The sequence below is a fragment of the Macrobrachium nipponense genome, chromosome 44, assembly GCF_015104395.2.
Source record: "Macrobrachium nipponense isolate FS-2020 chromosome 44, ASM1510439v2, whole genome shotgun sequence".
NCBI classification, from domain to species: domain Eukaryota; kingdom Metazoa; phylum Arthropoda; class Malacostraca; order Decapoda; family Palaemonidae; genus Macrobrachium; species Macrobrachium nipponense.
The window spans coordinates 23273177-23300676 of record NC_087221.1 but is presented as its reverse complement, the minus strand read 5'-3'; the positions used below and the strand labels follow the sequence as shown (position 1 = coordinate 23300676).

At 36.5% G+C, this 27500-nt stretch overlaps 2 protein-coding genes across 2 annotated transcripts in view; one reads left to right on the top strand and one right to left on the bottom strand.

Moving 5' to 3' along the window:
- The first annotated feature begins 10396 nt into the window (after window positions 1-10396).
- Window positions 10397-17593, top strand: LOC135204104 (alkaline phosphatase-like). Its single transcript, XM_064234110.1, has 11 exons — window positions 10397-10553; window positions 10941-10988; window positions 11770-11987; window positions 12121-12294; window positions 12395-12502; window positions 13002-13085; window positions 13448-13652; window positions 14174-14308; window positions 15532-15723; window positions 16246-16362; window positions 17016-17593. The coding sequence occupies exons 1-11, from the start codon at window positions 10469-10471 to the stop codon at window positions 17207-17209; spliced, it is 1560 nt and encodes a 519-aa protein (XP_064090180.1). The 5' UTR covers window positions 10397-10468; the 3' UTR covers window positions 17210-17593.
- A 4006-nt stretch (window positions 17594-21599) lies between these two features.
- LOC135204103 (alkaline phosphatase-like) overlaps window positions 21600-27500 on the bottom strand; it is a 6354-nt gene continuing 453 nt past the window's right edge. The window contains exons 2-11 of the mRNA XM_064234109.1: window positions 27498-27500; window positions 26871-27088; window positions 26357-26530; window positions 25288-25395; window positions 24776-24859; window positions 24084-24288; window positions 23497-23631; window positions 23063-23254; window positions 22487-22603; window positions 21600-21829 (exon numbers count right to left, since the gene is read on the bottom strand). The exon at window positions 27498-27500 is cut by the window's right edge and continues 45 nt beyond it. Of these exons, the coding sequence (XP_064090179.1) occupies window positions 21636-21829; window positions 22487-22603; window positions 23063-23254; window positions 23497-23631; window positions 24084-24288; window positions 24776-24859; window positions 25288-25395; window positions 26357-26530; window positions 26871-27088; window positions 27498-27500 (1430 nt within the window). The 3' untranslated portion in view covers window positions 21600-21635. The remainder of the gene's footprint in view (window positions 21830-22486; window positions 22604-23062; window positions 23255-23496; window positions 23632-24083; window positions 24289-24775; window positions 24860-25287; window positions 25396-26356; window positions 26531-26870; window positions 27089-27497) is intronic.

Genomic DNA, 27500 nt, shown 5'->3' with positions numbered 1-27500 from the left:
AGAACAAAAACACTGGAAAAATCTAACAACATTTATTACACTTCACTTAAATAAATTCAACCTGGTATCAGGAGTAACCTAAAGCTACTAAGATGAACTCCAACAGACTACAAAATAACTTGGAGGACTAATATACCGAGTCCTCTAAATACCCAAGGTTGACCTACAGCTAATAATCTAAACCCTAACATAGAAAAACTAAACGGATCAAAAGTATGGCTCATATATTAAGCCGGGCCCATAAAAATCAACAAACCATTATCCTATTACTAAATAGATAGGCAGAAGGAAGTCAGGAGAAATGAAAAGGCAGAAAACCTTAAAACCTTAAAATTACCTGCCTACACAAATGTTAAAGACTAAACCCAATAACAAAATAATAAAACGTAAACACATTGCTGCCATACAAATGCGCCTATCACATTAAACCACATGCATGAATAATTAACTACACGTTCATAAAAAGAATTATGTTGAGGGTCATAATTTTATAGATACATATATATATCTCCACACTGCACTACTATCCGTGAGATAACTTGATCAATACTTATCCATATATGGATTAGACAACAGAGAGGGGTTGAACGTTCATCAGCATCAGAGGGAGTATCATTAACACCAGGTAAACGGACTGAGCATATTCATAACGATAATGAAAGATCGTAACTTTACCTGGGTAATGACTCCCTACGTTCCTCCTAACGGACCCTCGGTCCACAGACGAGCAGCGTAGCAGATGTGATGACGCTCTTTGATCACGGCTATAGTACCTCCAACAGTGCCGGGACGGAACGACAGCACGTCTTCCCGCGGGATCCTCAGGCGGGGTGAAAATGGACGCAAGCGAAGGTCGCAAGTGACACATACACTTGCAGGACGTAACAAGCGAGGTGGCTATCGCAGGTGATAATACCCCTGCATACGTGGGGGCCGTGATCCAAAGAAGTGTACAATTTACCGCAGGTGGCTCAAAGACACCAGCGAAACAATCCTCCAAAAAACGCACAATTACTTATGAAGAAAAAGAAAAGGCGTCCATCAATGGCGCTAAATTAGGATCTACGTCTGAGATCAAGGTAGGGTCCGAACTCCTCGTCCCAGGCTGCAGCAATCTCGTTCACGGTTCTCACTCAAACCCAAACACTCGAAGAGAAAAAAAAAATAAACAAAAGAGTTAATGGCCATTCACTAATTAACGAAGGCGGAGGGGCGCAGGTTATCGCAGCACTCTTATGAAAAGGGCAGTTAGCAATTACTCCTGCCGAAGACCGAATTTATTTATAAATAATGAAATAACTTAATTTAACATGACAACAATAAAAAAAAATATGCTTGTATTTAGGAGAGAGAGAGAGAGAGAGAGAGAGAGAGAGAGAGAGAGAGAGAGAGAGAGAGAGAGGGTGAGAAGCTTTTAACTAATTATCGGATGATGCCCTAAAATTCAGAATTGCATAATCGAGTATAAAATTGAAAATTTAGTTTAATCTCGCCTGGTACACCATGCCTGGTCAAGTATTCACTACTAGTAAAAGCTGTTATATCATAGAAAAAATGTATCCCTTGCTAAATTCAATTCTCTCTCTCTCTCTCTCTCTCTCTCTCTCTCTCTCTCTCTCTCTCTCTCTCTATATATATATATATATATATATTATATATATATATATATATATATATATATTTAATGTGTGTGTGTAGGCTACGTATCTATGTATGTAAAAACACGCGCATGATGAAGCCACACCATCACAAGCAATAACTTGAGGCAAAATATTACCGTCCAGTGAGTCTTCCATAGAGCGCTAAGAAAGATGGAAATGAGGTTGGTGAGGGGAGGTTGGAGATGGAGGCTGAGGGAAGCGTCCAAAACAAAAGGCGATCGGGAGAACAACAACAGGATTTTGCAGTGTGCCTTTTACAGGATTTGCATCCTGAGAACATATTATAAGCAGGCGGAAGCCTGCTTTAGCTCACCAAAAGCACATTATATATTGTGTACAGCAAATTTTCTGTATATTTTCACCATGTGAGGAAAGAAAAGGAATTTCTCCTCATTTAAAAAGATATACATATAAAGTGCAATTTAAGACGACTCTGTTGCATGAAATAAAAGCTATTCTTTCTCTCCACAAGGAGAAGGAAACCGTTTTGATAAAAGGAAAATTAAGGCAGTTGACTCGTGAATAAATAAAAACAATGAAAAATTAAATGGAGATTCCTTATATAAGGAAAGACATTAAATCATTTTCGGATGCAAAGACTTATTTTTCATAAAACAAACTTGGTTAGATTTCCGATTTTGGAAAAAAGGGCATTTCCTTTTATTCTTCTTTTGCGTCTCTTGATATGACACTTCGTAGAAGTTGTTTTACATGCAAGGGTTTTTTTTAAGTTGCATGAAGAAGAAACTAGAATAGTTTTATCTACAAAGGGAAAGACACATTACTTGCTTTCTTATCTTTTAGCCTTAGATTTTTTTCTTTAAACTTAGCGAAAGTCAACCATTTTATCTTTTCCTGATCGTATGTAGATTTATTTCCTTAGTTCATAATGTATCATATTTCACTTTGGCTCTGTTGTCTTTCATCGAAAGTCTGCATGAAAGCTCCGTGTTCAAAGATAACGTTCATTCATTTTGTCTGGTGAAACAAGATCTATGAATGTTCTTTTTAACGCATCATGGATCTTTTCAGCGGTGCGTTAAGATGTTTCCAAGACATTGTATACCAGAGCAATATTAACGAAACTGATTTTTAATATTTAATCAGCGTTTGCAGTTTGCATTATCATGAAGATGAATAACTCCACTTCGTGGTAAGATATATTTTCCTTCTTTGTAAATACAGCTGTCCTAAGCAATGAGCTGTTCAGTTCTCTATTTTCTAATATATTTAGAATGAAGGAGAAAGATTCAACGCTGAACCATCAGCCCTTTAACCCAGGTCGAAGAATGCTGTTGATGAGAGTGTGTTTTCATTCTATTTCCAAATTCGGATCCAAGGTTCTCAGTAGGGAAACGCATCCAAAAAAAAAAATATTGCTGAATCGTGGTATTAAGTGTTCATCGTATAAAGGTATAAGAACGTCTAGTGAGTTGGGCCAGTACATTCATTGTTTCTTTTACTTTATTTTTTAACGCCAGCTAATGGTATTAAAAAGACTCATTCAGTCAGTCTTCCAGACGCTTTCCAACGACTGATAAACGCTTTAAAGCAGACAGAAAAAGAAGCCACTTAATGGACCTCTGAAGAAACCAACGAAGAAATCCCTAGAAAACCAGTTTAAGAGGAGGTCTCTGAGGAATGCACTGCATAAGAAATCTCTGACAAGGCCAGTGAAGAGCCCACTGAAGAAACCACTGAAACGGGACTCTGAAAAAGCCACTGAAGAAGAAGTCACTGAAAATGCCAAACCACTCAAGAATTCCGTAAACAAGAAGCAACTAAAATACGAATGGAGATGCCACAGAAGAAGAAGAAACCACTGAAGAAAAGATCATCTGAGTAACATAATTGCTCCAGAAGAGACAAATCTTCCCTATCCAGCCGAATCAAAAGAAACCACTGTGTAGAAGAAGCCACGCCTTCAATTCACCTCTCAAGAACCCACGGTAAAGAAAAACCAGCTGGAAAGAGGTTACTAACGTTATTTTTTTCCGTCGTAATCTAATGATTTTATTACAGACCAGAATGAAATATATGGCAGCTCCCATCTCAGCCGCTGAGGCGCAAGACCCCTGAAAGAGGGAGGATACTTGAGCTTCGACGAGGCCATTCGGTTTTGGGGAATGTGGAAACCATCACCATTCGGAGAGGTCCTTATCGGAGTCTAATTAACCCTCATTAACCTGCTTCTTACATGAGGACGCTAAGGGTAATTAAACTCTCGGGGTTTAATGACTTTGATTGTAAAGTCATTGACGGCGGTTGTGGGAAGTCGTCTGAAGGTGGGAATTTTTCTTATCTTATTTAATCTCATTTATGTTCTTTTTCTTCTCGTTCTCCGTCGTATGCTTCTTCTTTTCTCCGTTAATTGCTTTTTTTTTGTCTGTTTTCTTATTCGTCTGTTTTGTCTCTATCGTCTTTAGCTTATTCTTATTCTTATGCACGATTTTCTCAACATGTCTATCATCTGCATTTCCCTCTTGGGAGGAAAGATCAGAAATCACTCACTCGCTCCTCATTGTGCCCCATTGCCGTTAATACTAGAATAGAATCTTAGGCTTTTTGTCTGACCCGGAATAATAAGACCTTTTCAATAGTCTATATATATATATATAGATATATATATTATATATATATATATATATATATATATATGTGTGTTGTGTGTGTGTGTGTGTGTGTGTGTGTGTGTGTGTGTGTGTGTAGATATAGCATATATAGTATGATATTGTTTTTGTGTATTTAAAAATGACAGATATGCACGTGATTTAATTTAAATACGCTATTACTTTTCTTATATATTAAATGTCACTTTGTGCTCAGATGTGTAAATAAAGCGAAAGTGATTAGCACGTATATTATATATATATATATATATCATATTATATATATATATATATATATATATATATATATAATTATATATAATTATTAAGCAATCAACAGCAACAAAAATTCAAGTAATTGCATAAAGTTAGCCTAAATCTGGGTCCCATTTGATATCAGGCACAATGAAACTTTCTCTACATCTGTAAGTTGTACGTAAACTCTCTCTCTCTCTCTCTCTCTCTCTCTCTCTCTCTCTCTCTCTCTCTCTCTCTCTGTAATAAATCTTTCCTCAGTGTTCCTCTGCACAGGAGTCTATTCACTGCATTAAGCCATACATCTTAGCGACAGTCCCCTCAGTAGCATCGGTATACATTATACATTAGTCATTATATATGCGGTATACATTATGCATTATTAATTTCCCATTAAACATTATACATACGTCTGCTCTCTAATAAACCTTTGTGTCTTATGTTCCCTTTTATCCTGATTATATACATATATACATGCAAAGACATATAGATCGTTTTAATATATTTATAATATAGACACATACATACATGTGTGTATATATGTATATATATGCATATGTATATATACATATAAATATATACTCGTGTAGTATTACGAAATATCACGAAGGAAATTACACTGTAGTCATTTCTACCTCGAGAAAGCATAAGTTGCTATCAAATTTTACCATTTAACCTGGGGACATTTTTATAAATTCAAAGCTACATATCCTCACCAACTGGATGCGGTCATTCTTGAATGGGTTACCACTGACGCAGTCTGGGCAAATAACCTCCCCTATCCATATGTGGGAGCATGGAATTACACTTGGGTCCAGCAAACTCATTCTAAAAGTCCAATGCTTAGAGGAACTTGATTCGAACTCTTAAGGTTTAATGTCATTGGCAACGGAGAGGCAAAAATAGTACATGAGTTAGCAGATATCTTTTAACCTTCCACGTTTATGCCTTTGGTTGTCTGCAAGAGTTAATGGAGTACTTTAAATATTCAGTACCATTACTATTTTGAAGTAGATATATCTTCAATGTCTCCCTGCATATTTGCAAGGCTTATCATCGTCTTTCATTCTTTGAACACACAATTGAATGTTAACAACCAAATTAATAATATTTTCATCATTACGTTGATTTGAACTCCGAGGCCACTTTTTCCATGATGAACGAAGCAGAATCTCGTATTATTATAGATGGAATTCGTAATGGGTCGAGCCACTAAGCATTGTACCAAGGAAGATAAACAGCCTCTCGGTAAACCATAGACATTTGGGATAGCGGGGAAGGTCTATACTGTCCATTTTGTGATTTATAGCTTTCGAAGAAGCAAGGAAAAAGTTGGAGGTTCTCTCTCTCTCTCTCTCTCTCTCTCTCCTCTCTCTCTCTCTCTCACTCTCCACACACACACACACACACACACACATTCAATACGTAGTGGATTAATAATAATAATTATAATGACTTGAATTTATTTAAAAGTTATAATACTAAGTATTTTGAGCCATCGTTAAGGAAACACATTGGGAAGTTACGTGCGAAAAACTTTATATTAAAAAAAAGCAAAAAAAAAGTCTTTCGAATGAGGAATGTTTTGACTACCCAACATTTGGTTTGTGTGGCAGTCCTGTCCTTTCTCCTGACTGGATTGCATCCTCCAGTCCTGGACTGGTCCACAACTAGCGCAGAGTTCCATTCTATCTTGCTAGACAGTAAATAGACATTCGTTATCAGTGACCACATCCGCAGCTAGATCAAAATTTTACCAAACAGCCTAACCAAACTTGAAAATCTATCGTGATTTCATGTAAAAAGGGAAATACGTCAATGACATCTTTCAGCTTTTTGCATAAAGAAATTTCCTACTACCACAGCTTGGGCAAAGTTTCACCACGTAACACAACATAACCTATAAATCAATAACTATGTCCACTACTAAGACAGTTTTACCATGTACTCCCTCAACGAGGTAAAATGCATATATCTATTGAAATTAACGTTCGAATAGCAAAGGTAAATAGACTGACAATGTCAACTTCGTTTAAATTATATATTAAGAAAACTAACACCGTTTTCGAGAATGGCTGGCATTCTTTCAGCCAAAGAATCTCGCTCTTAGTTTTTTTTTTTTTAAGAAAATACACATTTACGTTACGTCAGAAATACAGAAAACTCAGTATCATCTGGGAAACAAATTTTTAATTCAGATTGGTAGCGCCGAAGCTTATCGTCGTTTCTTTTCGAGAGTAAGGAAACCATGCAGGTGGAGCACCTATTTTCAGTCTGTTTGATTCTGTCATTATTTTTTTAGGCCACATGTTTTCTTCACCGTGCACATAATTCGACAGACCTATTTTTTCTTTTCATTGTCAGTTTGTTATTGATTAGAAAGGCTTCTCTCTTCTCTCTCTATCATATATATATATATATTATATATATATATATTATATATACTATATATTAATATATTATATATATTATATGAGCGTGTGTATGTGTATACACATACTTATACACAGACAATTTATGTTACTTGATTGTGCATGGGGTATAACCCACCACTTATACATAATTTTGTCGTATTTCTAATAACTTATTATCAACTTAAGTATATGATTTCTTAAATAAAGAATATACTCATGTTCTTTAAGATAATCAAAATTTCTCATATTAAAAGCAACGGTAAGCAACACCTAAATTTAATAATTCTCTAAATGAATGTCGCCACCATTTCTATAGTCAATTAAGTTGACTGACTGATTGGTTTGTTTCATTTTTTATATATATATATTCTAGCTGGCATCGCAACAATTTTTCCACTTCTTAAACTGTTATCTAAGAAATGAAGTGGAATGCGCTGCATTATCATTCAGCCATTTCAAATAATGCAAAACAAACTTACTTGGGTAATAGAACACCTGGCTGACTTGAAGGGCCTTGCACTAATCAAATTGCTCTATTATTTTATCTTGGTAACCAGAATAGCTTATCTTCCAGTGTCGTAGTGTTATTTTATTGAAATTATGGTTTCGTTGTGACCCGCTCACTCTTACAGAAGTCAACAAAGTTAAACAGAAATTTTCAGTTCACATGATACTGTTGCAAAATCTTGAGTGCATTTTCAGTTTTTGCAAGGTGTGCGTTCAGGTAGATCCTTAGTAGAGCTCTTTCTAAACCCCTTGAGGCCCGAGAATTTCTCTCGCCCCCAAACTGTTACTTTTTTATTGGAGAATTTTCTCCAGAGCGCTCCATGTATAATTAATTGCTCAGGACCATTCAGGGCTAGAATTAATCCAATACAGTATGGTGAAATTCTTTTATTTATCTATTCAGGAGTGTATTGCGCTTTAAAATGACGAATTTTTTTGAAGTTTTTTTATCGTTCGATTCACTGTCTCCTATTATCGTTTTGGTATTCAGAGTTATCAGACTCAAGATAAAAGTTCATGGGAACTCTGTGAAAAGCGCACAGGCACGATATTTTCGGTACAATCAGGTTAAGCTTTCAAATGTTTGATAGTTTGTACTTTCATTTATACTTACAATTAATCATGTTTCTTTGCTATGAACTACGCCATGCTTATATTCTCCGATTTTCGTTAATAGTATCCGTAAGGAATTCAACAGGCTATGTTACACAGTGAAACTTTAGGAAAGAGTTCTAAATAGTTATAGTGTCCCACTAAAATTACGTTTTCTTTATCTTGTATCAGTGGATCAGTAAGGAAAATGTGTTATTTTGTGTGATAAACTATGATAAAATTACCTACATAGTATATTTGTCAATGATGTTAACTAGGAAACGTGTCCGAGATATTTCATAAAGTAAATGAATACATTTAGTAATCTAGGAGTAGTAAATAATTGGTGAGCAGTATAATATGGCTTAGTACATATCTGTTTATGGAAGATTGAATTGATAAAAGCGAGTAAACAACATGGAATTTGTGTGAATACTGATACCTAATAATAGATGAAAACCACATAGTCCATTATATCTTTGTTTTTCTATTTATGTTTCATCACTGTTATATTACGAAGTTAGTTTATGATAAAGTTTTGTCTGTGAAAAAAAAAACAGGTGTCCTCCCTTGAAACGAAAATTCGCTCGGCACACACACACACAAACACACACACACACACACACAAGATATATATATATATATATATATATATATATATATATATATATATATATATATATATATGAATTTTCATATCACCGTGACATTTTATATACAAACATTAAGCAACAAATGTCGTTTAATATCCATTTCGCGCTCAGAATATCACGGAAGGGGAATTATAAGTGATAAATGGATTGGTACTGAGTGACAAACACCCAACAGTATCCTCCAGCCTAATGGTGAGTGACGTCTACTGGAAGCCGATTGTAGCTTTTATTTATATATATATATATATATATATATATATATATATTTAGTTTTCATACTTCTGGATGCACTTTTATAGTTACACTTGAACATTTTATTCATTACCAGGTGGCCAACCCAGTGCTGCCCGGAAAAAGTCTCAATGACAACAAATAAACTCTCTCTTTCCTGTCAAGTACTCCGATTCCTATCGGGGCTGAACTTGGACTTAAAGGGCATCGGAAGTGTCACTATTCATCTCAGCGACCTCGAAAACTATTCACGTATTTTTTTTACTGAAATTAAATAGAATGAAATACTAACAAAAACAAAACATTTGCAAAAATTCCCAAATATTGCCACATAGCAAAACATTTCCAAAAAGACCAATACCGCCACATAGACTTGAAGATTTATTATAAAACTACGTAATCTTTTGATCTGTGAAAGCATTATTTTAATAATAAAAGTAGATCTCCCTCTTACACTCCTTTTCATAATTCTTTCGGAATCCTTATACTTCTTTGATATTTTCTGTTCTTGACATCATCACAGCGTTGTTGTTGTTGCTGTTGTTGTGTGCTACGATACATCATCACATTTTTTCAAACTTCGTGGAAGTTTTGGGAAAAGATCTTATATTGCACTCTCCCAATTATTTTTATTGCTGGAGTCTTTAGTGTGAGCGCTGACATTGAGTCCGTGAGAGAATGAGCAGATAATCACATCTCCAATGTCGTTGGTTTCCTAAGTGCACCAACCCCCTTCCCCTCTTTATCCCTCCAGATTCTAAGGCCACACTGACCCTTATCAGTTACGTTTATCGTGTTCTGTTTTCATTTCAAACCAAACAAATACGAAAAAAGAAAGCATATAAAACTCAAAAAAAAATGTTGAATCGCAATCTGCTGCTTTTCTGAGTAGTTTTTCCTGTACTTATCTTTTGGAATACATGAAAATGCAGGATTTTTCCTGTGTGTTAATGGTTCATTGTGGACAGTTTCAGAAAGATGCATTTTACAGTGATTAAGATTTAAGGTCACTTTTCGCGCAATTTGGATTTTTATCTCGCACGGGACTTATATATAGGAAGACTGAGGTCACTAGTTCAGTTACCTTCCACTGTTTGTAAGGTAGGTTAACAGGCAGTAGGGGTAGGTTAAGCAAATGTTAACAGTATAACTGGCATATATAATATATATATATAATATATATATCATATATATATATAATATATATATCATAATATCTATATATATATACACGTGTGTATATATATATATATGATATATATATATATATTATATATATGTGTGTGTGTGTGTGTGTGTGTGTGTGTGCGTGTGTGTGTGTGTGTGTGCGTGTGTGTGTGTGTGTGTGTGTATCACTGTGTTCGCGAATAAATAATCGCATTAGAATATACATTTATTCACATACGTACTTACATAGCATGAAGTATACATTCAAGCACACAAGCATATCAAGCATAAAATTTAAATTGTGTTTAGTAATAAAATCATTTTGATTATCTTCCCACCAGGTTCTTTCTAAACAGGGTGACTCATTCCTTGGGGACACAATGCAGCTCGTAATCTGCCTCGTAGGCACATTGTTGACCCTAGGCCTTCAAGGGGAAGCGAGGACGCCGTCAAGATACCATGAAGGTAAAACAAAGTCTTCATAAATGAATCATTGAGAAATATAATTAATATGTGACTTATAGTAGTGTTGCCATCTCAGATCAAATGTAAAGGTGATAATGATATTTTAACCTTTAATCTCATCGATTTGAAATAACGATTTATATATAAACTAGTCAGAAATGAAAGAACACGCTCAGTCTCACTGAAGAACAACAAAATGTGTTGTTGTTGTTATTATAATTATTAAATCCTCCCAGTGAAGATAAAAGCCGAAATGAGCATTTATTCTCCTGCTGACATCCAGTAGAAATTTTCTCACGTAAAGGTAATATATTTGGAATTAGGATAAATCAATTGCTAATATCATATTGCATGTATCTATATCTGACGTACCTTTCAATTTTCCAGATGACTATCATCCCAGGTCTCGTCCTAACATTGTTATGAGGGGAGAAGGTCAGTCCTGGAGAGAGAGAGAGAGAGAGAGAGAGAGAGAGAAGAGGGCCGGGATGGAATACAGATGTTACAAAGGAACGTGTTCTAGTGTTATTGTGCTATTCTCATCAACTTAAGCTACGTTCAAGAATATTTGGAAATCTGGATAAAACACATTCGCCCATACACTTCTATCATTTCTGTGTTACTTTTGAAGGATCTGTATAAAAACACGCTAGAGTATGGGGATGTACGTTAGTATATAAGGGCGAATGTACGTTTGCATGAAAGTGTAAAGAAAATAGGAAATTTTCCATTAGTATAAACCAAACAACGTGATTTTCTTGTTGTTTTTGAGAATTAGACTTGGGTTGAAGTTATTTCATTTCCTGTTGATAAAATGTGCTCACCTCCTGGGCCTATGAGAAAAATCATTATTTAAATATGTAAGTGGTTGCTGTTTTAGTATATCATTTCCATGAAAACCCCCTGGAAATCATTCCTTCGTTTAACAACACAGTACAGCTTGAATTAATAATCCGTTCGAAATGTTTCATGGATAGTGTGTGCGTGTGTGTGGTGTGTTGTACAAGCCAGAAATCGCTGATTGATATGTCGTTCCTAATATAATATGTTAGATCTATATGCTTTTGATGCTTTTTATTCTAATACTGATATGAATCATCAGTGACTGCACTTTGTTGACAAAATACACTGCCATCATTAATGACTGGCCTTTCTGTATACCGCTTTACAAGAGGACTAAGGAACCAATACCCGGGTTTTTTCTGACCTCTCCCAGACAAGGACTACTGGATGCAGGACGCGCAGGACGCCCTGACGAGGCAGCTGGGGATCCGGCTGCGGGAGAAGCAGGCCAAGAACGTCGTCTTCTTCCTCGGGGACGGCATGTCCCTCAGCACCGTCACGGCCGCCAGGATCCTGAAGGGCAGCAAGACGGGCAAGTTCGAGAGGGAGAGCCTCTCCTGGGAGGAGTTCGACTTCGCTGCCCTCAGCAAGGTGAGGCGGAGGTCTTTTGCCCTCGTCAACAATAATAACAACTTGAATGCATTTACTTTCTCCTTTTCAGTTATGATCATCAATGGCTGTATGAATAGCAATAATAGCATCATATTTCCGTCTGCTTTTACAGACCTACAACACGGAAGACATAGTCACAGACAGCGCAGCCAGTGCCACAGCCTACCTGTCCGGAGTGAAAACTAACCAGGCCATCATTGGACTCGACGCCACCGCCATCTATGAAAACTGTTCCACCCAGAATGACATCTCCACCCACACCTCATCCATCGCCGAGTGGTTCCTGGTAATATGAATGAGAACCATTACATAAATATTGAAATAGAGCACATATAGCTACGTGTTAATGCCATTACCTCACTGTTTTTAATTACTCTGATCCACAGGAAGCCGGCAGGTCAGCAGGTCTGGTCACTACTACGAGGGTGACCCACGCCACTCCCGCCGGGGTTTACGCCCATGTGGCCGACAGAAAATGGGAAGATGACGCACACGTAAATATATTATTATTATTATTATTGCTGTTGTTTTTAGGCTCATAACCACACTTTCATATTACAGAATCATGGAAGATAGAACGCTATCCCAAAGAGAGGTAGAGAAGTCCTCGCTCCTGATATCTGGACTCTCTTAGCATGACTCTCTTAGTAGCACTATCTGCTAAGTCATGTGTGCTTTAGGGTTTCGTAATGTATAAATTATTAAAACATGCAAGATATTTTCTAGGTCTAGAAGTTTCGTCTTTGGGAGATGATTTATGAATGCTTTACACGTAAAGTTAGACCTTCTGTGTGACGGATGTTATGTTGTTTTTGTTGCTTGCACAGACTAAAAAGAGCAGCGTGTAATCTGACTGCGAATACAGCTATATCAAGCACTCTAAAAATAATATATACTCGTAAGTAAACGTGCATATGAAAAACTATGTAAATTTTATTTCAGTTTTAATTGTGTTCTGCTGCTTTTGACTTTTTCCGCCTGTCCTTCTCCTAGATGTTAGACGATTATGTGGATCCGGAAACCTGTGACGACATCGCTGAACAGCTGGTCTACGGGGAACCTGGAAGACACCTGAAGGTAGGCTGCTGAGGAATATTTGATTGAGAATATTCTGAATTTAACTGATAGTTTATGCGCTTCACTTTTTTTGTCCTTGTTTCTTCTTTATATATATATATATATATATATATATATATATATATATATATATATATATATATATATATATATATTCCCTTTACATATTTCCCGCAGTTTGTTTTGTTTTTTTCTCGAGACAAGTTAACTGCGTCATCTTCAGGAAAATCTGTGTGAATAACGATCTTCTTCAGCTTCTTCTTCTTCGTTTCCCTTTGACAGTTATCATACTTCCTTTTTTTCCTACACATCCTTCACTTCAATAAAGGAAAAATGTTAACCTTGCTTTGAACCAACTGCAGGTCGTTCTGGGAGGTGGTCGTCGCAGCTTCAGACCCAAAGAGGAACCCGACGTGGAAGATGGCTCAGCAGGATACCGAGAGGATGGCAGGAACCTCATCAACGCCTGGCTGGAGGAGAAGGAGAAGATGGGCGCCTCTGCCGCCTACGCCTGGAACAAAGAGGACCTCATGGCCATTGACCTCCAGAACACGGATTATGTCATGGGTAGGTCAAGTTGCCTAGACTTAAGGGCACCTTTCGCTTGTATTTTTCTATTCTTTAAGAACTCGGGATGTTACAGGCTTGGTCATTGGGATGACAACCTCATCCCTTTTAGATTAAACCTTGGCAGTTTGGTGTGGATGACAGTTGGTCACAATGAGGCCCTAGGGGGCATCGGGATGAATTTGTCAGGTGCTAGTTAATTGCCTAAAAAAATGAACTCGTCGCTGTATATCTTCAGATCGAGGATAGAGCCCAGGTCAGAGGCTGAAACACTGATGACCTCATAATTGACCTCCAGTAAACAGACTGTTCCTTGGTTCCTGTTATGTATCTGCTAATAATTGTTAGTTGATAGAAAGTGGTATTCTTAATGTTTAGAGCATTGAAAAACATGTTATTCGTTAATGGAAAATTTTGTTCTCGAATTTTGTCCTGGTAAACAAACCCCAACCCGGACGTGTGTCGTTGGTATAGTTGTGAAAACTTACAAGTAAAAATGAATTATCATTCCTTCATTTCAGGACTGTTTGACCACTCGCACATGGACACCGTCCTCACGAGAAACGTGTCCATGGATCCGACATTGCCGGAGATGACTAAATTTGCCATCGAAATGCTCTCCAAGGATCCCAATGGATATTTCCTCTTAGTTGAGGGTAAGTAAGTTGTTGGCATTTCCGAGATAATCCAGTGTAGATAACGTGATGAATTTGTAGTGTTCTGGTATCCAAGAGAAAATGTATGAAGGGCCAAGGAAAGAAGGACAATTTACGTAAAGGTGATAAGTACAGTAAAAGAGTGAAAGGCATTAAAATACAAGTTATAATAACTTATGGTAATTGTGTGCTCGTTGTAGAAAGTGAGCGAAAGTTGCCATTACTTTCTAGTATCCATTATCAAAACAAAGTAACCATGATTTACACCCTGTATGTATACACATGAAAAAATACCCGAAAAGTTAATAAGGTATATGAAACCTGTCGGAGAATATAGATAGATATTTTATTCTAAAGAAAGCATTGATTCAAGGACTGGCTGGCCGTTCTGATCTCATGAGTGGATGATATCTGAAAAGTAAATAAAAAGAACTAGCCACTTTGACAAAGGGTCTTTCCTCGTTTTGTTAAAAATTGCCAAAGGACTTTATGACAAAAACGAAGGATTCTTTCGAAGCAGGATCATCAACCCCAAGGTATGATCAGGTTTTTATAAATCATCGTAATATTTTATATGACCAAATATATTCTACCAATCAGGTATGGAGAGCTGACCCAGCCGCTCGAAAGCTATTAGGAGTTCTCTCTGTAATGAATTAAACTGGTTTACAAAAAAAAAAATTTTGGTCTGAGGCAAGAATGGGGATAGGTGTTTTTTGCTAATTTGGGTGTGCTGAATTCAAATTTATAAATAGTTTTGCTCTATCACCTCTAGTTTTCTGGCTTTTAAATAGTCTCATTTTACTATAAACAGAGAATATATGTGCACATTTCAAGAGTTGCAGCAGCTTATAACAGATAAAACAGGATAGATAACTAGAGGTGATGAGTAAAAACGGATTTCAAATTTGAATTCAGCACCCCCAAATTAGGTAGAAACGGGTATTTTTGTGGTTGCCTCAATTTCTTGTGAAATCTGCTCTTAATGATATGACGAAAATCCTGAACACGAGTATTTATCAGAACTCAACGAGCTTGCAAGACGAACTAACGAGCTTACGAGTCTTAAAAACGAAAAAAAATTGCAAGCAAGACCAACGAGCGGCTTATCACTGCCTCGACATAAAACGAGTTTGTCAAGAATAAAAAAATGAACGAGCTGACATGTACGAAACACGAAAATCCTTACGCGAGTCCACTCAGATTCCTTAAACCACTTCCAGGAGGACGCATTGACCTCATGCACCACGGGAACGAGGTCCGTCAGGCCCTGTACGAGACCCTGGACTTCGAGGAGGCCGTCAGCATGGCCCTCTCCCTGACGGACCCTGAGGAAACCATCATCCTAGTGACCGCCGATCACGGTCACACGCTCGACATCAACGGTTACGCGGAGAGGAACGAAGATATTTTCGGTAAGTTTGAGAGACCGTTGTTTGCTGTCAGTTTGTTTACATGTGCGGTTTTAGGTAAATTATATTTATTTTTGTATTTATCTTTTGTGGAAGTTTTTTTATCTATTTATCTATCTATATCTTTCTGTCTATCTATCTATCTTTATATATATATATATATATATTATATATATATATATATATATATAAAATATATATAATATATATATAATCTAATGAAAAGAGTACATAAAAACGCTAGAATATAAAAAGTAAGTACTAATATATTATTTCAGAGACTGCTGTCTCTCTCTTCAGGTAGGTAATGACATAGTACTTACATTCTTAGTATATTTTGGCGATTTTATGGGTTCCTTTTATTAGATGGAATTCTGTTGTAATAGAAAATTTTTACCAGTCATATATACATATATATATACTATATAATATATATGTATGCATATATGATATATGTATATGTATGTTTGTGCATGTGTATACGCCCACAGACAAATCTTACACCCATTGATTATCATCTTTAAGGGTACGCCGGTATCAGTAACGTTGACTACAAGAGATACACGACCCTGAGCTACGGAAATGGACCAGGATTCCAGTTAGTCCCAGATGGTCGATATGAACCTACAGAAGAGGACTTGAGTAAGAATGCCCTTATCTTTTAATATATATCATATAAGGAGTATGTATATTATATATATATATATATATATCAGATATATACATATATAACTATATATAGTATATATATATAATACAGGAATGAATTTTTATCACATCACCATGATTTATATGCAAGCATTAAGCTACAGATATCGTTTCATATTCAATTCGCTCTACCCATTTCTCTTTGAAGATTTATAATTCTCTCCAGAAGCTCTTTGTAAATATCTTCTTTAGAAAAAAAATTACTTTATGCCATGCTTGTTAAACCTTATGAATATCTCTGCCAAGAAAAAAAACACGTTTCTTCCGCTTAATAAGTTTATATGTCTTTAAGGTAAAAAAAAACACACACCCATTGATTTTTTTTTCCTGTATAAACGCCACTTAACAATCTCAAGGAAAAAACTATTCTAAATAAACACCCATTGATTTTTCCCTGCTTAAACGTCATTTAACAATCTCAAAAAAACTATTAGAAAAAACACCCATTGATTTTTTCCTGCTTAAACGCCACTTAACAATCTCAGAGAAAAAACTATTCTGTCGAGAGAGGAAAACAAAACACCTAGTGTTTATTCCCTGCCACCTACCAATCTCTAAGATAGAATCTCTACTCTTCTCCTTTCTAGACGACAAGTATTTCTCCTACCCCTCTGGGATCCCTAAGGAATCCTCCACACATGATGGCACTGACGTAGGAATCTGGGCCCACGGTCCTTTTGCGCACCTCTTCACGAGCGTCTACGAAGAAAACTACATCCCCCACGCCCTGGCCTACGCCGCTTGCGTCGGCCACGGGCGTACTTTCTGCGACAAGAAATAAGCCTTCGTGAAATACATTTTTTTTTCTATTTAGGCCATTTTATGAAGTAAAGCTTGTTTTTTTAACACGACTGGTTCGTTTTTGCGTAGAAAAAACAAAAGTTCATTGTAAAAATAATGGTTTCTTTAGAACGTTCTTTTTTCATGACTTCGTCTGGAAACGACCATAGTGAAATCGAGTTTTTATATTACACAACTCGCTGGTTTCATCGTTTCTGCGAAAAAAAGCACTCGCTGTACAATGAAGATTTTATATACACCTTTTGGACTATTCGCTTCTGCGTCAACAAACACATTTTATGAAATAAAGATATTTTAGAGGGTCCTTTTAAATTCGCGTCTTCACCAAGATAACTATGAGAAATAAAAGATGTGTCTGAGCGTTCTCGTTTTTTCCTTGACCTCCACAGAAAATATTTGGGGAATAGATTCTTATATCTCTGGGGGCTTTTATGCTTCTGAATCGAAAAAAAATGAAGTTCTCTGAGAACAATATGATTACGTTTCTGCGAAAAAAAAAATTACTGTATAATTTCTTTGCAGCTATAAGGCTTCAGTAGCTAATTATACGGCGACAAATAACGTCGTGTGAAATTTCTTTTTTATTTATTTATTTTTTTTTTAAATGCGGTTTTGCTTTGAGACGTTATGTAGCATTGTAAGAAAGGAAGTTCCTTGAGCTTTGTGATTTTTGTTCGTTGTGAAAAATAAAAAGCATGTAACTTCGGGAAATAGCCATATAGTAACGCTTTGAAAAATTTAAGTTAACTGAGAGCTGGTTTTTATTAGTTAATTTATCTTAATTACCAATAATTTTATTTTTGCGTATTTAATCAGATTTATAATCCTTCGTTGATTTAGATTAGGCTGGCCTTATGCCAGCATAGGAATTGCACAAACGTGACCCGTGGGAAATAATGTAGTTCTTGAAGAAAAGGAACAAGAGCCTAGTGTAAACCGCTGGGCTATGATCTACCAACCTTTCCCTTTTTTGCATGTTCAATGCCTTGGCTGGCTGTACTCAGCAATGCTATCACACGGTCAAGAATTGACTTCTCTCAAAATTCTTTGGTGTCATAACTTCTTTCATAAGTTTTTTTTTTTTTTTGTCTACTTCGTAACTAATAAAAACCAGCTCTCAGTTAACTTAAATTTTTCAAAGCGTTACTGTATGACTATTTCCCGAAGTTACGTGCTTTTTATTTTTCACAACGAACAAAAATCACAACACTCAAGGAACTTCCTTTCTTACAATGCTATATAAAGTCTCAAAGCAAAACCGCACTTAAAAAACAATAAAAAAATAAAAAAGAAATTTCTGTTTCCCACCTCTTGTCTTCCCAGAAAACAAATATTCCTGTCAAAATCGAGGTCTTCCATTTGTGTTACGACGAGATTCTAGTGTTCACAATCATATTTAAACCCAGTATCACAAAATACCAATAATAGGAAAATCAAATATTGGTACTTAGTCCATCAGCTTCTTTTTAATATGTGCCGAAAATATTTTAATACAATTAAAAGCACTACTGTTATGTAATGCTTGTGTTATAAAGGATTTCAACAACATTCTCGTAGCTGGCAAAATCATTAACTGGTTCTCATTAGTGAATATTAACTAAGGAAGTATGGCGAAAACCACGCCCGAGATCTTGATACATTCGAATTCACGCTCGTAAAACGTAATCCTAATGGACAGGTAAACCTGCGAAGGAATTTCAACTCACAGGTGATCTTGTCTACAGGTTTTAGACTGAAAATTATTTAGCTTGGAGATATCAAGCGAATTTGTCTACAATAATTCGTCTACAACATTCATCTACATGTGCAATTCGTCTACATATACAATTCGTCTACAAGGTTGTAATAAATGCAAAATAGAGTAGGTACAATTTATTTTTGAGAGGATGACACAGATTTTTGGATGAGGTGAACTTTTTTTTAATTAAAGCCATATGAGATCAAATAACATTACATATTTAAAAAAAAAACTATAATATTACTGTCTAAACTAAAGATACGAAAGATTTAAAAAGAAAGGTTATGTGCGATTCCACGAATATTATCACAGATATTTACTGCTGAAATTTTCCACTAGTCTTTTTATACGTTGAGCAGTTTTTTATATATACATATATATATATATATATATATATATATTATATATATATATATATGTGTGTGTGTGTGTGTGTGTGTGTGTGTGTGTGTGAGTATATATATATATATATATATATATATATATATATATATATATATATATATATATATATATATATAGTTTCAAGCTCCCTCCCAGAGAGATATTGTTCAATTTGAACCTCGTTAAATTTTGTTCCTTCTTAAGGCAGTCGACGAATTTCTATATATTTGAATGGTGAGCTGCAACCTGGATCTGGAAAGCCCTATGCCGTCCTTCTATTGCATTATTTTTTGGTAGATTTTGCAAAGCCTCATCATATATATTCCATAATTTCATGTGTAAAGAAAGGAGTCCTTCGCATAATTCTCCGTCCAGGGCGACCAATCCATGTGTCCTCAAGATAATCTATTCCATCTTGAGCTTCATCAAGAAAAATGTTATTATCGCACAGTGTCTCGGTCACACTTTCATCCGGTAGAAATGCTGTGGCAGGTAACTTCCGAAGCCTTAAAGCAAAGACAGAATTTGCTTCGTTTAATATCTGGAGACGATTTATCTGAACTGAACGGAATACGCTTTAACAAAAGTGAAAAAATACCCTCTGAGTTTTACATTAGGCAGGGAATTCCTTGAGGAATGCATTCTGGATAGCCTTTTCAAAGTCTTGTTATAGTTGAAGTTGCACAGGATGGCTCTAAATTTTTTATTTTCTGTAAAAGATGGCTTTAAGTTTCCTCGGATTTGTTGGGTAGTAACGTAAAACACCAGTGGTAATGAAGCTTTCTCTCTTAAACCGTGCAAAGTACTGTACATCTGGTGAAACAGCAACGGAACGGTCTTGAATGTACTACCATCGGCAAACCATTGTTTACTCTGCGAAAGTGATTGAAGGTTGCGTTCAGTAGCAAAAATTAGCATGCGTTTATCACCCTGACCTGAATCATATACTAAGAATGTCTCACCTTTAAGGGATTTCGTATATTCGTCGGGAAAAATTAATTCATTTCAAGTCCTTGGTAAGGCTGGGAGTGAAATATTTCGTTACCTTATAGAACATTCTGTCCTTTTAAGACCTTGCTTCAACGAGAGTCTAGACACAGCAGCCTCACTGCAACCTTCGTTGGCATCCGATATTATTGATTGTGGTGCATCATTAGTATTTCTTGCCATCTGCCGCATTTTCACAACTGTTTCTATAACGTCAACTTCCGCAGCATCTATTGTGTGATTATGTTCGCTTACAGAACTGATCATTTCTTCCTGTAATGTAGTTGCACGAGCATGGCACTTTAATTTGTAATATATATCACACTTCCAGTAACTCTTGGCTCCATTCTCTCTTCTTGAAATCTTAACCAGTTTTCACTTGGAATTACAATTTCAAAAAGCATCAAAAAAATGTTTATAGTATTTATTCTGAGTAGGAAAAACGAGTTGGCATGTAGTAGTGGTAGTTTGGTCGTTAATGGAAAATAGTTTAAAAGTGTTAGTTTACTGCTAACAGCACTCTCTGCATACAGTGGTAGTCTGGGTATTAAGAAAAAAAAGATTATAAGTGCTGGTTTACTGCAGTAAGCAAGCATCTTTCCTTTTATATATATATATATATATATATATATATATATATATATATATATATATATATATATATATATAGTTGTATATGTAGATGAATTGTTGTAGAAGAATTCACCGAGAATCAGATATCAAACATAGTCTTGTACCATGATACATTCTTATATCCTGATGAATTGAAACAGCATGTAATTTTATATCTATCTTTAGAATGTCCTGCAAAATGTCTGATTGAAACATGATGATAAGGAGATGTGGCGAAAATTTGATATATTTGTTTTGGTACGAAATGCCTTAACTAACGATCTTCTGAGTAGGTTAGGGTTTAGAATCACATTTCTCGATCGAAAAAATGTTGTCTTTGAGTGTTTGACAGAAATGATTAAGTCTGTTTTCTTAAAAGGTTTAAGTATAGCCTTTATGCATTATACTAAGAATAATAATCTCTGAATTTAAATAGTTACAAAGCACGTGCAATGAAATGTAGAAACTTCACCATTTCATAAAAAGAACGAAGAAACTAATTCAGATTTTAACAAAAAAAAACACCCCAGAACTTAAATTACGCTATAATCCAGAAATTACGTAAAATTACATAAGAAAAAACCACAGATGACTTGATTAAACGATCATCATCGGATCTTAGCCTACGGAGGAAACAGAAATGACGAAGGAGGGTTCTGGAACTACTTTATAAACTATCAGAAACTCATTTCTCGTCGCAGAATTTGCGACCGTGGCCGACGCAAGCGGCGTAGGCCAGGGCGTGCGGGGTGTAGATCTCCTCGTAGACACCTGTGAATAGATGGGCGAACGGACCGTGAACCCAGATTCCTACGTCAGTGCCGTCATGTGTAGAAGAGTCCCTTGGGATCCCTGAGGTGTACTGGAATTCGGGATCCTCTGTAAGAATGAGTGGAAGAGTTAGTCTCTCTGTCTCTCTCTCTCTCTCTCTCTCTCTCTCTCTCTCTCTCTCTCTCTGTTATCCAAGCGCTGGTATACCATGAAATGAGCGGTGTAAAATTAAATACCTCTTGTGTAGATAAAGCTGTGAGATCTGTACCCAAAATCTTACACTCTTTAGGATAAACCAGTTTGAACATTACTTCTTACTATTTACTCTGAGAAACTGCAATTTTCTGTTTCCTTTGTCTTTCCTGAATCCTGAATTATTTAAGTGAATATTCATGTTTAGTGCCCTTTTTTGTCAGAGAGTCATTTTGGGAAGATAAGCACATTAACGCACTCCACTCTTCCATAAACCAAACTTCGATTTTGACATCCTTGGCTGTCCTCGTCTCTTCATTATTATTATTATTATTATTATTATTATTATTATTATTATTATTATTATTTTATTATTATTATTTTTATTATTATTATTATTATTATTCAAACGTTCCCATGTAAAAAGAATACAAGATTAGACCTCGCAGAATTGAATGTCCAAAGGCGAAAACAAAGCCAAATCCTAACAAATAGCAATCAAACAAAGGTAAATCACCAAAAACAAACTCTAATAGTATTAAATCAACAACAAAACAAAGTCTAAAACCTTACTTATGTCTTCATCAGTGGGCTCATACCGGCCGTCTGAAGCAAGTCTGAAGCCAGGGCCATTTCCATAGCTCAGGGAAGTGAACTTCTTGTCATCGATGTCGCTGATTCCAGAATATCCTGGAAAGAAAAGTTTTTTTTTTTCAGAGTATTCTGGAAAGTGAAGAATTTTCAGAGTATCTTGGAATAAGGTTTTTCCAGAATATCCTGGACTCATAAGTATTTTAAGAGTATCTTGGAAAGTTATGTTTTTCGGAGCATCCTGGAAAAAGAAGCATGCAGTGTATCTTGGAAAGAGGAATTTCTCAGATTTTCTTGGAAAAAGAAGTTTTTTCAGAGGAGTATTATAAAAAATTACCTTTTTTTCTTAACTATCGGATCTCATCTTTGCCCACCCATTGTCCAGTGCCCCTAAGCTGTAAGGCTTGTTGCAATTTTCAGTAAATCTTATTTCATCTTTTTACAAAATAAGAAATTTTCCCCCTCCCCCCTATGCTCATCCCTCCAATGTTATCCGGATTTGGAATCGTCAATAAAACCAAAACAAAAAGCAAAATAAAACTAAAACAAAAAACTTACCAAAAATATCCTCGTTTCTCTCTGCATAGCCGTTGATGTTGAGCGTGTGGCCATGGTCAGCGGTGACGATGACAATGGTCTCCTCTGGGTCTGTTATAGAGAGAGCCATGGTGACGGCTTCCTCGAAATCCAGGACCTCGTAGAGGGACTTATGTGCCCGATTTTCGTGGTGCATGTGGTCGATTCTTCCACCTGTTATTATTATTAATTTTTTATGATCATCATCATTATTATTATTATTAATTAAAAATAAACCCTATTCATATGGAACAACCCCACAGGGCCCATTAACTTGAAATTCAAGCATCTAAAGAGCATGGTGCTCATTAGGTAGTTATTAATTAGATAGGTATGCCTTTCTCTGCCTCTCGGCGATGACACGTCTTAGCGAGGGATATTAGGATATTCTGTATACAGCGTCTGATTTTCCTTACCTTCGACCAGGAGGAAATATCCGTTGGGGTCCTTCGACAACATTTCAATGGCGACTTTAGTCATCTCGGGTAAAGTCGGGTCCTGAGTTTCGTCTCTGTCCAGGACGAGGTCCATGTGCGAGTGGGAGAATAGACCTTATGGAAGAAAGAACAACATATATACACACACCAATACACTGATCCCAGTGGGTGTTTGCCACTTAATAAGTACGACATTTCTTTTCTTATCGAACTGATGGTACACCTGTTAGCAGAATTATTGATCCATCAGCAACAGTGACACCGACAGCTGCAACGCCACAAATTCGCTTTTATCTTATCAGTCACTTTTCCTCCTTACTGCTTATGAGGTAGTCTGTCCTCGGCAGAGCAGCGGTCAATGATCTCATTCCTTCAGATGACTATCTGGCCCTTATAGTAGTAACTCATTACCAGTCAAATTGAACTTTCAAGGTATATTAAAAGCCTCTCTACTTTGGTATTTGGACGTGGATTTGCTAACCAAATATATCATGAGATATTAAAGAACGAAAAATATCTCTGACCAGTTACCTTAGTCTCTAAGAACTCTGAGATATTTGACCTACCCATGAGATAGTCCGTGTTCTGGATGTCAACGGCCAAGAGGTCATCTTTGTTCCAGACGTAGGCGGCAGATGCTCCCATCTTCTCCTTCTCCTCCAGCCAGGCGTTGATGAGGTTCTTCCCATCCCGTCGGTATCCCGCAGATCCCTCCTCCACGTCATGTTCTTCGACGGGAATGAAACCGCGACGACCGCCTCCCAGGATAACCTACGTGGAATCACGGGAAGATATGAAGACTCTGGGGTCTTTTTACGCGTCTAGGAAAGGTATTCAGTTCTCCATGCCATCCACAGAATTGGGAATTTTCTGTTTTCCTCGGTAATTCCAGAATAAGTGACCTTTTAAAACTGGGATGTTGCAATATATCACCTTGCACAAATTACACTTAAAGTTGGTACATTTTTATTATTTTATTATATTATATACGATACCGTGCCTGATAACAGTTCCCAAGAGAATTTTTTTTTGTTTTTCAGTATCTTTCATGGTATAGGAAGATAATAATAAACACTTCTGTGTACTGTTTAGTCGTTTGCTGGACTTCTATCTCTTTATTAAGAAAACTAGCATGGGAAATCAGGCTACTAAACTGCGATAATAACTCATGTATAAAATTCATTCGTTTCTCTCCTGTTACTCAGAGTGGGTCACAATGAGGCCCAAAAACTAACGGAACCATTAATTAAAAACCCACCTTGAAATGCTTTCCAGGCTCTCTGAAGACCAGCTGCTCAGCAATGTCATCGCAAATCTCAGGATCAGCTAAGTCGTCTTCAACCTAAAAATTAAAATTAATCCACATGAGTTGCCTGACAATTTTACAGGGTTCACAACCAAAGTAGCATTAGAGTAATCCCAATGTTCGATAGGTAGACATAAAAATTAGTGTTCTTGTTAAAAGTGTATTGACATTTCATGTATTATCATTTATTATATGTAGTTATATGTGTTTGTGTGTTGGTGTATGTCGTGTATTTTAAAACACAGAGAATACCGGGTTCTCACTCAAGAAAATTGCAACTCACTGTGCGATGAACGAATCTAAATAGTACCAGAACTAATTCTAAGCAGCGTGCTCGTCTTATTCCTTTTTTCACAACCACTAGATCACGTTCTCCCAAAATTGCAAAAATTGGAAGAGATGGCCCCCTATTTGAGAGATTAGATTAGATACGATCTCGACAGACGAGCGTGAAATAAACTTACAAAACTATCGTCCTCCCAGTCTCTCTCGGCGATGTGGGCGTAGGTTCCAGCAGGGGTGGCGTGAGTCACGCGGGTGGACGTTACGAAACCGGCCGATTTTCCAGCTTCCTAAAGCGATAAGAATTAAGGGTGACAAAGGTGGTGAGGGTTTGTGATAAGATTAACAAAGGATTTAAAGCAGTATCATCCTTTTGAATATCATGATTGAGTCCATATATTGGATAAATATATATATATAATATATATATATATATATATATATATTATATATATATATATATTAATATATATATATATATATATATATATATAGATTTATATGCTTCTTACCCTATCAGTTCTTCTTATGCCACATATGCTTAAAACTTTTCCTTTTTTTCACTCCTATTCAGCATCCACACTTCCATAAACGAAGGTCAGTCTTTCTTACATAAAAACGCCCGTATCTTCCATGCTTCACCTCACCTGTTCTTGTTGTCGTTGTTTTAAATTAAACTGACCTTATGCCAGCACGGGCTCTTGCTCATAGAGCGGCCCGTAACGACACCTGTTCTGTGACTCAACTTATCTTATCTTACCATCATCGAAATATATACTGTTCTTAAATACTTATACAAATCAACAGCTTCGATCCATATTAACATTTTTCGCTCCATCTTGAAAATACCAATTTTACTCTCAACTTTCTCGCCCTGCAAGCACTTTCAGACTCTTTTTACCTCTGTCTCCAACAAGCACTACATCAACCATTCCATAATCCATTCACGACTCATTTTCTTATAGTTTTGTCCTTAAATTTCATAAATGTCCTTTAACTGACTTCGCACATCATGCATACATAAAGTTATTGAATAACCATGGAGACATCGCACCCTTGGCTCAGACTTACTTTTACACCAAACCAGCCATTCTCCCAGCCACATATTCCAACGCACACTCCACTACCATCTACTTAGGTGCGTGCAGTGGCTAATATTATGGAACTTTTATGGGCACAAGGGGTCTAACCACATTCAGAAATTTAATGATATGAATGAAGCAGTGACCAGCATGTTGTGTTTTCTCCTACCAGGAACCACTGAGCGATGGAGGAGGTGTAGATGGACTCATCCAACTGGGAGGAGCAGTTTCCTCTGATCCCGTTGACGTCGAGTCCAATAATTCCCTGGTTGGTCTTCACTCCGTTCAGGTAAGATGTGGCGCTGGCGGCGCTGTCTGTCACGATCATTTGGGTGTTGTACGTCTGTGAAAGTAGGTCGCTTTCGGTAACAAGACGAAAGAGAAAATGATGATGCTATCATTACTTGGTGACAGTAGTAGGTGTAGTGGCAGTTTTGATTTTGCCAATAATAATAATAATAATAAAAATGAAATATAGCTCATGATATTTTACGAGACAAAAATTATATTGATTAACAGTGAAAGAGATCACCAGTTCATGTAAACAATTAACCTCGTGGACATAGAACCTTTACGTTAAACACTAGATAAATTGCCAACATTTTCATAATAATAATTCGGTTTTGCTAAAATTGGCTCTTATTATTTATATATCTTTGACAGGAGTCCCTCCTCCGCCTAACCTTGCTGAGGGCAGCAAAGTCGAACTCCTCCCAGGAGAGGGTCTCCCGCTCGAACTTGCCCGTCTTGCTGCCCTTCAGGATCCTGGCGGCCGTGACGGTGCTGAAGGACATGCCGTCCCCGAGGAAGAAGACGATGTTCTTGGCCTGCTTCTCCCGCAGCTGGATTCCTAGCTGCTTCGTCAAGGCGTCCTGTGCGTCTTTCGTCCAGTAATCCTTGTCTGGGAGAGGTAAGTTAAGAGCAAGACTTTACGTATTTACCCTCAAAGGAAGACTGAAAGAAATGTGCATGTATGCCTATGTACATGTATGTATGTACTGTATATATTATTTATATAATATCATTATAGATATATATCATATATATATATATATATATATATATAGAGAGAGAGAGAGAGAGAGAGAGAGAGAGAGAGAGAGAGAGAGAGAGAGAGAGAGAGAGAGAGAGAGAGAGAGAATACTAGTCATATAAGTCATCGGATTCGGAAATAGCGTTGAATCACGAACCTCAAATTTAGCAACGTTACGTAAAAAGAATTTAAGAAATTGCAAATTATAGTGTACAAATTTAAAAAAAATAAATAACACTCCATAATCGATGAAAACCTCTAGACTTTGAAGACTCACCTT